General features: G+C 33.7%; 1 protein-coding gene across 1 annotated transcript; it reads left to right on the forward strand.

Moving 5' to 3' along the window:
- The first annotated feature begins 1559 nt into the window (after positions 1-1559).
- On the forward strand, positions 1560-2734 carry LOC139490470 (protein wech-like). The gene has a single exon (XM_071277247.1). It carries the CDS (start codon positions 1601-1603, stop codon positions 2699-2701), a length of 1101 nt encoding a protein of 366 aa, XP_071133348.1. The 5' UTR covers positions 1560-1600; the 3' UTR covers positions 2702-2734.
- The last annotated feature ends 9936 nt before the right edge of the window (positions 2735-12670 follow it).

Here is a 12670-nt window from a genome sequence, read left to right on the forward strand (position 1 = left end):
ATATAATTACGACACTGTTGTCAGGTCATTATTAAAGATTGCATATTTTGGCGTTAGTATTGATTCACGTATAGGGTCTTTGCATCAGAACTAAACATATTTATTTAAAAACAAGTTGCTGGCATGACACGGGTTATGTTCTTCTCATATATGTTATGATGGTATGATACTAAACCCCTCACGGGGAGAATTATTCCTGATATTCATATGATGAAGACATAATTTTTCAATCAGTTTAATTGAAGTCTGAAGCTGGCATGTCAGTTAACTGCGAGTAGTGTGATGTGTTTTATATATTATTGTCATTTTGTTTATTTTCTTTGGTTACATCTTCTGACATCAGACTCGGACTTCTCTCGAACTGAATTTAATGTGCGTATTGTTATGCGTTTACTTTTCTGCATTGGCTAGAGGTATAGGGGGAGTGTTGAGATCTCACGAACAGGTTTAACCACGCCGCATTTTTGCGCCTGTACCAAGTCAGGAGCCTCTGGTCTTTGTTAGTCTTGTATTATTTTAACTTTTAGTTTCTTGTGTACAATTTGGAGTTTAGTATGGCGTTCATTATCACTGAACTAGTATATATTTGTTTAGGGGCCAGCTGAAAGATGTCTCCGGGTGCGGGAACTTCTCGTTGCATTGAAGACCTGTTGGTGATCTTCTGCTGTTGTCTGCTCTATGGTCGGGTTGTTGTCTCTTTGGCACATTCCCCATTTCTATTTTCAATTTTATTTAATTTCAAAGCATCAGTTAGGTATATTTAATGCAAATATTACAGGTTTGTACATAGCAACCAAATATAAGAATATCAGACTCTGTTCAAATTTTAAAGTCTTTTTTAACTTCTTGCATAGTCATAATATTTTTCAGATACATAAAATTGAGAATGGAAATGGGGAATGTGCCAAAGAGACAACAACCCGACCATAGAAAAAAAAAAAAAATACACAGCAGAAGGTCACCAACAGGTCTTCAAGGTAGCGAGAAATTCCCGCACCCGGAGGCGTCCTTCAGCTGGCCCCTAAACAAATATATACTAGTTCAGTGATAATGAACGCCATACTAATTTCCAAATTGTACACAAGAAACTAAAAGTAAAAATAACACAAGACTAACAAAGGTATATACAGTATATATACTATCTATAGAATTTTTAAATGAGTTTTTAACTCCTTTGTATATGAACTCATTACTTTAAATACAACTTTGAATAAGACAACTTTTTGAACATTAGTTATACCTCTTTATTTGATATTAACACTACCGCACGATTAAACATGTGGTATTTATCTTTTATCAGTTTATCAGTATTGTCAAGAAATTGTATATATATATATATATATATATGTATACAATTCCTTGGTATCGTATCACTAATTTTTCAATCTATTTTTTTAGACTTTCTACAAAACATATTTTGTACTTTTCTATCTTCTGTATAGGACAAGGGACAACCAGGCTTTAAATGGTATTATATTACTGTCACGATTGCAAGATAGTTAAGTATTTATTTCATGACACTAAATTCTAACATATATGTTTACCGTGTTTACCTAGTTACAACTAACACGGATGTTTTGTTGTATTATTAAGTGTTAAAATGGCGACATCAAGTAAATCAACAAGTTTAAGAAAAGCACAAGTGTCAGTTTCATGCTATTTTTGCAAAGGACAAGATATTGAATGGAAGTGTGTAGATTGCAATATTCCCATGTGTAACTCCTGTAAAGATACCGTCCACCAAGGACTCCAATCTGGACAAGATCATGACGTTGTTTCTATCCAGGATATCAGCCAGTCATCACCAGGTTTCCTGGATGTAACGTCAGTAGTTATTTCCTCAGTTTTCAATTCATACACAACTACTTTGCCTGCTGTGAATACTTTACTTTGCTCTGATGATGATTTACTTTACCTCGTTTATAACGGTCAAACGTCTGATAAACGCCAATTTGTGAAAGGGAAAATTTTAAAATCATCAATAAAGATATTGCAGACATTAAAGAGAAACATTTGTGACATTGCAATAGATAAAGACGGTGAAATACATTTTATTGAACATCATGACAACAAGATTCAAATTTTATCCCCTGCAGGCGAAGTCAAGACGGTGGTGGATTCTTCTCCAATGACGTTACTGGCCATACATGTAAGCAATGAAAATGAAATAATAGTTGGATTACGAGAACCAGGACCACCATTTCCAGTTCACGATTTTTCGGTGAGACAAGTTATAATTTTTGGTAGTGATTATAAACGCAGAGCAACACTAGAACTTGACAAAAAAGGGAATAAATTGTTCAGTTATGCATTATGCATTCGCACTGATTCTAAAAATGTCGTCTATGTTATTGATAATTTTGGCAATACCAACAGCGGTAGAATAGTAGCTGTAGATAGAAATGGTCGCTTGAAGTTTACCTACGACGGGCATAATGATTTAGGAACATTTCAACCAGCGGGAATAACAATAACGCCAAGCGATAATATTGTAGTTGCAGAATGGACATACGATGCACTGCATGTTATTAATTCGAAAGGAGATTTACTTGGACTGCAGTTCATTTTTAAAGACTTAGGCATTGATCCATATAGTTTATGCTTTGACACAGAAGGATATTTATTGATTGGAAGTGGGAAAGGCGGAAGTGAGAGCCACGGTAAAATCCATGTTGTTAAAATGATAGACAGTCTTACGTAGTTTGTAGTGCAATAAAAAGCCCTGTAAACTGTTGTTAGAGACTTAATCCATTTTTTTTGTTTAACGGAGCATTTTGCTTGTTTCCTAAATACATTCCTAATACATGACTTCCAAAGACCTCTAGACATTTCATTGAGATGGATATACCAAGATTTGTCGATGGAACTATATATCTTGCTATAAAGGGTTAAATGCCCAAAAATCTCTTGTAAGCATGATAAATTTGTATTAGTGTGATATACGTCTTGTGTAATTAAAAACAATGACGAACTCGTGATGAATAATCATACCAGAAGACTTTCACTTATAACACGATATAATTCTGTCATAATTTAAGAAAAATACTATTAGTAAAATTAAACTGACTAGCTGCTAATCATCTCAAATTGATGCTACTAACCAAAATATTTTATTCGACAGAAAATCATTTTTACGTTATTCGCATCAAAGAAAATCTTTAAAATAAACAATAAAGGATTTGTGTTATACTCGGAAATAAACTTTACTTTGTCATTGTGGTCAGTATCCTTTATGATAATGCACTTTAAAAATATTTTATAATTAAAAACCAATTGTTCAAAGAACAATTGAAGGTCTTTCCACAAGTAAAGATCTATTTTATTATCAAAATATTAAAAATCAATCTAAAATGTCAGTTCCTATGACTTTATAATGTATAAATATGAATTTAAAGCAAAAGTCAAAATCTAGAACGTCCTATTAACCTTTGACCTTGACCTTGACCTCAATTTCAAGGTCACCAACCAAGGACCTCAAATAAAAAGACCCTAGGTCTGTAATATGTATGGTTAATGAGTTATATCACTTTAGACATGATTTTAAATATAACATGTATAAAAGAGGGACGAAAGATACCAAAAGGACAGTCAAACTCATAAATCTAAAACAAACTGACAACGCCATGGCTAAAAATGAAAAAGACAAACAGAAAAACAATAGTACACATGACACTACATAGAAAACTAAAGAATAAACAACACGAACCCCACCAAAAACTAGAGGTGATCTCAGGTGCTCCGGAAGGGTAAGCAGATCCTGCTCCACATATGGCACCCGTCGTGTTGCTTATGTGATTACAAATCCGGTAAATAGTCTAATTCGGTAGGTCACATTCATGAAGGGAAGGGGATTGTAGTTACGACGTAAGGAACATATCCGATATCATTTGTGAAACGGTTATTCCATAACGGTCAACCAACTCGTGATGGCGTCCGTAAAATTTACGAAGGGATGATTTCAACTTCACCATTTGGAACTCTTGGTTTAATAGCTTCCTTGTGAGCAGTAACCCTCTATCAAGAAAATCATGATAGGAAACGCAAGCACGGGAATATCGTATCAATTGGGAGATATATACCCCGTATGCAGGAGCTGCTGGAATGTTGCTACTTAGAAATGGAAAGTTCACAATTGAAAGCTGAAATCATCTCTTTTGTCGTAAAGTTTTGTTTTCAACCGACCCTCATTGTCAATTTCTAGATGTAAGTCAAGATATGAAGCCGACTTAACTGTATCTGTAGTATCCTTTATCTCCAATTCGATGGGATAGATGCGTTTGATGTCCGTCCATCATACTTAAGTTTCAGTTTAGAAATGCTTTGACCAAATGATTTTATTATTGGTTTGTTAATATTATGTTACAGGTCAATTTTGTGATTTATGCTGGAATAATATCTTAGACGGGTGTGTGCCATAAGAAATTAAGAATTTATATGCATTTAATAGACAGGACACTTTCAAATCATCAGTACTACTGTTAGCCAATAACTGTCTATTTAATGCATATAAATTCTTAATTTCTTATGGCACACACCCGTCTAAGATATTATTCCAGCATAAATCACAAAATTGACCTGTAACATACTATTATGTATCATGTATCATTGTTAGTTCGTCAAAGTTAGTAGTATGTGAAAGCAGAGTATTTATGTATAAGATGGGCGAAAACTCTCATTTATGTTTACGCACCCTTCGAACCAAAATTTATAGGTTACAACATGTCGCAACTCACAATTTAGTAAAAATAATTTGTCAATATCTTTCACGGTTGTTGAAAATATGAGAAAATAAGCCAAAATCAAAATTTAGAATATGACCTTGACCTTTGACCTTGACCTTATTTTCATTTTTTTGGACCAAGGAACTTAAATCCAAAGACCCTAGGCCTATATCACTGATGGTTTACCAGTTAGAAACGCATATCACTTACATCAAATGCATAAGGGGAAATAACTCTCATATGGAGTCTCCGGATAGCTTCGGTCCAAATGAATATCCTAATCCTGAAGAAGTAACGAGCAATTTGGTAAAATAAATTTGTCGTAATCTTTTACGGTTGCGAAGGAGTAGTGGCCACAAGAAAACAGTGTTTGGGGAGATAACTCTTACAACGTAATGTATTTTGTTACGCAGTTGTAAATTTTTAAAGCGTATAAACTATACATCATATTCCAAATATCTAAGCGACATCTTTTGAAACATCAAAACTACGCAAGAAAAAAATTTAGGCGAAAAAAAAAATAAATAATTAAAAACCAATTGTTCAGAGAACAATTGAAGGTCTTTCCACCAGTCAATATCTATTTTGTTATCAAAATATTAAAAATCAGTATTAAATGTTATTTTCTATGCCTTTATGATGTATAAATATGAATTAAAATCAAAGGTCAAAATCTAGAACGTGCAAATTACCTATGACCTTGACCTCAATTTAAAGGTCATAAACCAAGGATCTCAAATCAAAAGACCCTTGGTCTTTATTATGTATGGTAAAAGAAGTTATATCACTTTACTCATAATTCTAAATATAAGATGGGCGAAAACTCCTATTTATTGTTTACACACCCTTTTAACCAAAATTTATAAGTAACGGCATGTCGCAACTAACAATTTAGTGAAAATAAGATGTTGATATGTGATAAGGTTTTGAAAACTAGTAAAAATAAGCCAAAATAAAAATTTAGAATGTGACCTTGACCTTTGACCTTGAACTTATTTTATTTTTTTTGGACCAATGATCTCAAATCAAGAGACCCTAGGTCTCTATCACTTATGGTTTACCAGTTGGAAATGTAACGAGCAATTTGGTAAAATAAATTTGTCGTAATCTTTTACGGTTGCGAAGGAGTAGTGGCCACAAGAAAAACAGTGTTTGGGGAGATAACTCTTACAACGTAAAGTATTTTGTTACGCAGTTGTAAATTTTTAAAGCGTATAAACTATACGACATCATATTCCAAATATCTAAGCAACATCTTTTAAAACATCAATACTACGCAAGAAAAAAATTTAGGCGGAAGAAAAAAAAAAAAAATAATAATAATCAGAACAAATTCAATAGGTCTTTCCACGGAAAAGTGGAAAGACCTAATTAAAAACCAATTGTTCAAAGAACAATTGAGGATCTTTCCACAAGTAAATATCTATTTTATAATCAAAATATTTAAAACCAATCTAATATGTCAGTTCCTATGACTTTATAATGTATAAATATGACTTTAAAGCAACGGTCAAAATCTAGAACGTCCTATTAACCTTTGACCTTGACCTCAATTTCAAGGTCACCAACCAAGGACCTCAAATAAAAAGACCCTAGGTCTGTAATATGTATGGTTAATGAGTTATATCACTTTAGGCATGATTTTAAATATAAAATGGGCAAAAACTGTCATTTATTGTTTACGCACCCTTCCAACCAAAATTTATAAGATCCAACATGTCGCAACTCACAATTTAGTAAAAATAAATTCTCATTATCTTTCACAGTTGTTGAAAATGAGAGAAAATAAGCCAAAATCAAAATTTAGAATATGACCTTGACCTTTGACCTTAACCTTATTTTCATTTTTTTGGACCAAGGGACTTAATTCCAAAGACCCTAGGCCTATATCACTGATGGTTTACCAGTTAGAAACGCGTATCACTTATATCAAATGCATAAGGGGAAATAACTCTCATATGGAGTCTCCGGATAGCTTCAGTCCAAATGAATATCCTAATCCTGAAGAAGTAACGAGCAATTTGGTAAAATAAATTTGTCGTAATCTTTTACGGTTGCGAAGGAGTAGTGGCCACAAGAAAAAAAGTGTTTGGGGAGATAACTCTTACAACGTAAAGTATTTTGTTACGCAGTTGTAAATTTTTAAAGCGTATAAACAATACGACATCATATTCCAAATATCTAAGCGACATCTTTTGAAACACCAATACTACGCAAGAAAAAAATTTAGGCGGAAGAAAAAAAAAAAAAAATAATAATAATCAGAACAAATACAATAGGTCTTTCCACGGAAAGGTGGAAAGACCTAATAAATATAAATCAATTGTTTAAAAAACAATTGTTAACGGTCTTTCCCCTCTGAAACATGATTGATTTTTATTAATTGATTGATTGATGGATTGGTTGGTTGGTTGGTTGGTTGGTTGGTTGGTTGATTGATTGATTGATTGATTGATTGATTGATTGATATATATATAGATAGATTTATAGCCTCACGGAACACGTTGAAAAGGATTTTATAGCGTAATTCCAGTGTTTAAACACTTGAGACCTAGCCTATAGGAACCCGTGAAAACGGCATTGAGAGCCTAGTGTCCGTGTTTAAACACTTGAGACCTAGCCTCTGTGAACACTTGAAAACGGCATTGAGAACCTAGTGTCCGTGTTTAAACACTTGAGACCTAGCCTCTAGGAACACGTGAAAACGGCATTGAGAGCCTAGTGCCCATGTTTAAACACTTGAGACCTAGCCTCTCGGAACACGTGAAAACGACATTGAGAGCCTATATATATAGCTAGTGCCCGTGTTTAAACACTTGAGACCTAGCCTCTGTGAAAACTTGAAAACGGCATTGAGAGCCTAGTGCCCGTGTTTACTTTAAACACTTGAGACCTAGCCTCTGTGAACACTTGAAAATGGCATTGAGAGCCTAGTGCCCGTGTTTAAACACTTGAGACTTAGCCTCTAGGAACACGTGAAAACGGCATTGAGAGTCTAGTGCCCGTGTTTAAACACTTGAAAACTAACCTCTAGGAACACGTGAAAACGGGTCCGTGCAACATTTTAGTTCTATTGAAATTATGACATTTGTAGGAACATGTAAGGATATATACACGCCTATAAAAAAAATTCCTTGCATCTTCCTTTATAAATGTTTTTTTTATAGGGTTTCCCAGGATGTGTGTCTTATTTACTTATTGATCTTATTGTGTGTGCGTTGTATTCAATTTTGTATTTAAAGTAAATCGAACCTGACCTGCATGGTTTTAAATGTACGTGCACATTTTCATTTTTTTCGGAAAGGGGAAAACCCCTTTTTCATGTTAGGTAGTACCGGATGCAGCGATTGTGACGTCACCAAGCTGATATAGTCAAAGCAGTTTATTATAATCCTTTGCAGAAAGAGACGTCGTCCTGAGCACACCTATGTATAAAGAATGTGCAAACGGATTTAATTTTCTTTCATTTACAGGACATTGATGTCGGATCGTGCATGCTTTTTTTGTACACGTGTCTACGGAAACACAGATTTGTTTTTTAATAGATATAGGAAGATGTGGTGTGAGTGCCAATGAGACAACTCTCCATACAAATAACAATTTAAAAAGTAAACCATTATAGGTTAAAGTACGGCCTTCAACACGGAGCCTTAGCTCACACCGAACAACAAGCTATAAAGGGCCCCAAAATTACTAGTGTAAAACCATTCAAACGGGAAAACCAACGGTCTAATCTATATAAACAAAACGAGAAACGAGAAACACGTATATATTACATAAACAAACGACAACTACTGTACATCAGATTCCTGACTTAGGACAGGTGCAAACGCATGTTTAGAAGTTTGATTCTAGGATTTTACTACTTTTTACGAACTTTGGATTGATTTCTACATCATTGATTTTAATTTCTCAATCCAGATTGGAACGTTAAGTGGACAGAAAATAATTAATCAGGCGCGTAGCTCCCTATACGCTAACAAGCAGTTGCGTGCACATCGATTCGGCATGCAAAAATCTATAAATTGAATGTTAAAGGAAACATGCACCTATGTTGTCACTATTTAATTGAAGAAATATCTGTAAATAACAGCATTTGGTTTCTAAATTAAAGTTTTATTGGAGATTATGACAAAATCGGACTGTAACTTGTATCTTTAATAAGATTTGAATTTTTAATACTCAGTCTAAGACATGTAGTTTTGGAGCACATTTTACAGTGTAAGTACGGTTCATCAGTTTGGAATGAGATGTATCAATCGGCATTAGAATTATCAGAAACCTTCGATATCGTTGATAATATGCCGAGGCGATGTGGTTGACAGACTACCGGAGCCAATCACCCTGCAAACACGCCAAATTAGTATTGGAAAGTCTCATTATTTTTTGCGTTCATAGACCATATGATATCATAAGGGAACTGGAGAGTGGAGTCGCGTCTAGTATTATCAGAAAATCGCTTCTTTGCGCTGTATCTGCTTCATCGTGTTGTAGGAAATATCACAAACGAACAAATCTTAACACTGCCCAAGACATACGAAACTGACCTGGCATGTAATTTTGACGAATTCAATTGGGAGGTCGCTCGATGCCGAAGACGTACGCTGGTTCGTAACATTTCGCGAGTGCTGCCATGGAGATCTATCAGTTAATTACGTACATGTATGTTGAAAACAAATGTACGATCAACAATGAACAATGACAGTTACTAGCATTACTGCATATTCATTGGGATTTCAGTGTGAATATTGAAAAAGTAATAGAGAAGTTTGTTTCTGCCTAGACCTGCAGAGCAGATTTTGGACAATTTTGAGTAAATTCTGTATCACAAATGTTTGTTGTTTATGTATTACTCTATTCAGAAGATTAATTAATAGTTTTACATTCATCAATTTTGTATAAGTCCTATCTACATATAATTCCTCTTATAACCGTCCAATTACCGAAAACCGAAAAAAAACATATTTCTGCATAAACATGATAAAAGGGTCCCAAAATTTTGTACTGCTAACGGAAAATATATTTTCTCGATTTATTTTACAGGTCAACTATTGTCCAATCGCTGACCGCTGACCAGTAGTCGACTCATTCATTGCATGCACACAAAAATGCTATTAACGCTGGTGTTATATTACTTTAACAAAACGTTTATCGATCAATTTTCAGAAATACATGTACATGATTTATTGTGCAGGAATAGATTTGTATTTCAGAAAGAAATTTATTTATAAAAAAAGATGGATTAGCATTTTTATAATAAAATAGAAATGGGATTCCTAAAAATAAAAAGGGGGGTAGATAGGTTGTTGTGACATTGGATGATTTACAAAGATAAATTGCATGTACGCATCATGAGAGCTGTAAAGTTTGTAGCTATAATTAGTCAATTTGTTGATTTTTCCATTTCAGTGGCATGAAAACCCCCGAAATACACCACAGATTTTTTCGACAAAATTTCACGACACAAATAATGTCGCGACTAACATTTTGCTCACATTTTTTTTCAATTTTACCCCCGACTTTTTTCAGAGAAAAAGCAGTTTGAGGTGAATGTCAAAATTTAGAACATGACCTTGACATTTGACCTTGACCTCATTTTTTAAGTTGGGACCCAAGGACACCAAATAAAGCGATCCTCTAGGTGCATACGCCTAAAGGTTAATGAGTTCATATGCATATCACTTGTATCAAATGCAAAAGGGGAAATACTCTCATATGGAGTCTCTAGATAGCTTCGGTCAAATTAAGATCCTAATCCTGAAGATGCAATGAGCAAATTGGTATAACAAATTTGTCGTAATCTTTTACGGTTGCGGAGGAGTAGTGGCCACAAGAAAAACAGTGTTTGGGGAGGTAACTCTTACAACGTAAAGTATGTGGTTACGCGGTTGAAAGTTTTTAAAGCACATAAACTTTACGATATCATATTCCAAATATCTAAGCGACATCTTGTGGAACAACTATACTACGCAAGAAAAAAAAATAATAATCAGAACAAAATCAATAGGTCTTTCCACGGAAAGGTGGAAAGACCTAACAATCAGAACAAATTCAGCAGGTCTTTCCACGGAAAGGTGGAAAGACCTAATAACTATGTAAAATGCCATTTTTATATGTTTATGTACACCTTTTAAATTATATACAATGTAACGTAAGTATAATCAAAAACTGTTATTTTTTTCTTCAATCTTACAAACTGGCCTTGAAGTCATTAAACTTTCGAGTCAGTTTTTTGTTCTCAAAAAGATCAACCGATCAAAATGTTGGATTTGATGTTTCGAGTATGATTTTTGTGCTCAGACAACCGACCACATTTTTATGACTTCATGTCAGCAATGTATGGTTTAAATTTCATTGTTGACAGTTGAAAGCATTGGAGACAACTTTGGCAACTGCAGTCGATGTTTCCATAAAGAACACTGGATTTGCAACAGTCAAACACCACATTAACTTGGCAACTCTCAAAACACCACTGTCCTGTGATTCCTAAGATAATGTTCTTAATATACTCATATAATCTTTCATTACTTTAATCTAAGCATTAATTAATTAGGACCATTCTTATAATACAGAAAATTATAAAAAAGAAAAGTACAACAGCACACATTTTCCCACCCATTCCAAGTCTTGGTAAACAATTGCAAAACATCTTTGAGTTATTTTCATCAGTATCAGCATCAGAGCTTCTAATACTCTCAAAATCAAGGATGACATCTTCCATTTCTGACGCTGAATCATCGGAAGTTCCTTTATTGATACCAATGGAAGATTCGGAGCATCTATCATCAAATTTGTTAAATTGAAAAGGAATGGATTTTCTATCCATTAGCGATTTCCAAGCATGTGAATGGAAAATAGCAGGCAAACTGTTTGATTTCCCTCTATAACATGAAACATGACTGCGATGTTCAAATACGTCAGACGAGTCAAAGAATTTGTTCAATATGTGGTCTTTTTCGCAGTGATCTGTCAAATGATAAAAATAAAAACTATGTATTAAGGAAATTAAATGAAATATCATGGTAGTTTACAATAACCGGACCCAGCAACACAATCTTATAATTTAATTTTGGATGTAACGCGTCTATTGATTGGCTGACGTTGTTTTGTTTATCAGCTCATAGACATAATTTTGTTATGTGACCGTGACGTCATGAACGTTTTTTCTTGGTTTACTTCGGTTGAAAATGAAATTTAGAATTAAATTATAAGAAATGACTGTAATTTGTTATCTTCTGTCTATTCGAAATAACATAAAACAAAATGTGGGTGATTCAGTGTGCACCACGTTTTTTTATGTTATTTTTCAAAGAAAAAATATTACATTCACTCCTTAAATAAACAAAGAATTGTGAACACAAAACATGTACGAACTTCAATCAAAGGACATCTATACATTTTGATATTACTGAAAGAGTACAATATTTTTCATTTGAAAATCAGAATGAACACTAAACTCCTTAACTGAGTACATTGATTACTTTCTACAAAAAATAACACCAGGTGAAGTTAGAACTTATGGTATAATTAAAACTGTGAAACATACTACTCTTTGCAAATATAATACAAATACAAAGGTCTCACCTGTATTAATATCAATATATTTTGGCGAATCCATCATATTTCTGGACCTTCTTCTAGGGACTAAAATATTGCAATCTTCAACAATATCCTGAAGAGTAAAACATTATTAGAAAGGTTAGCATTGACATTGAAGTATCACTTATATTCATTTTTTTGTGGCATGCATGTAAAACTATCTATCATTTTATAATATGATAATATATGTAAATCAATGCAACAAATAATGTGATGCTGAAAGATACCAAATAACAATTGCCTTAGCTGTATTTGGCAAAACAGAAAGAAGCATAGATTTAGATCTAATATAAAACTCCTCTAAGGTTTATATATTTGTCCAAAGAAAGGAACCTCGTAAGATTTAGTAT

This window comes from Mytilus edulis, chromosome 9 (assembly GCF_963676685.1).
Source record: "Mytilus edulis chromosome 9, xbMytEdul2.2, whole genome shotgun sequence".
Classification (NCBI taxonomy): Eukaryota; Metazoa; Mollusca; class Bivalvia; order Mytilida; family Mytilidae; genus Mytilus; species Mytilus edulis.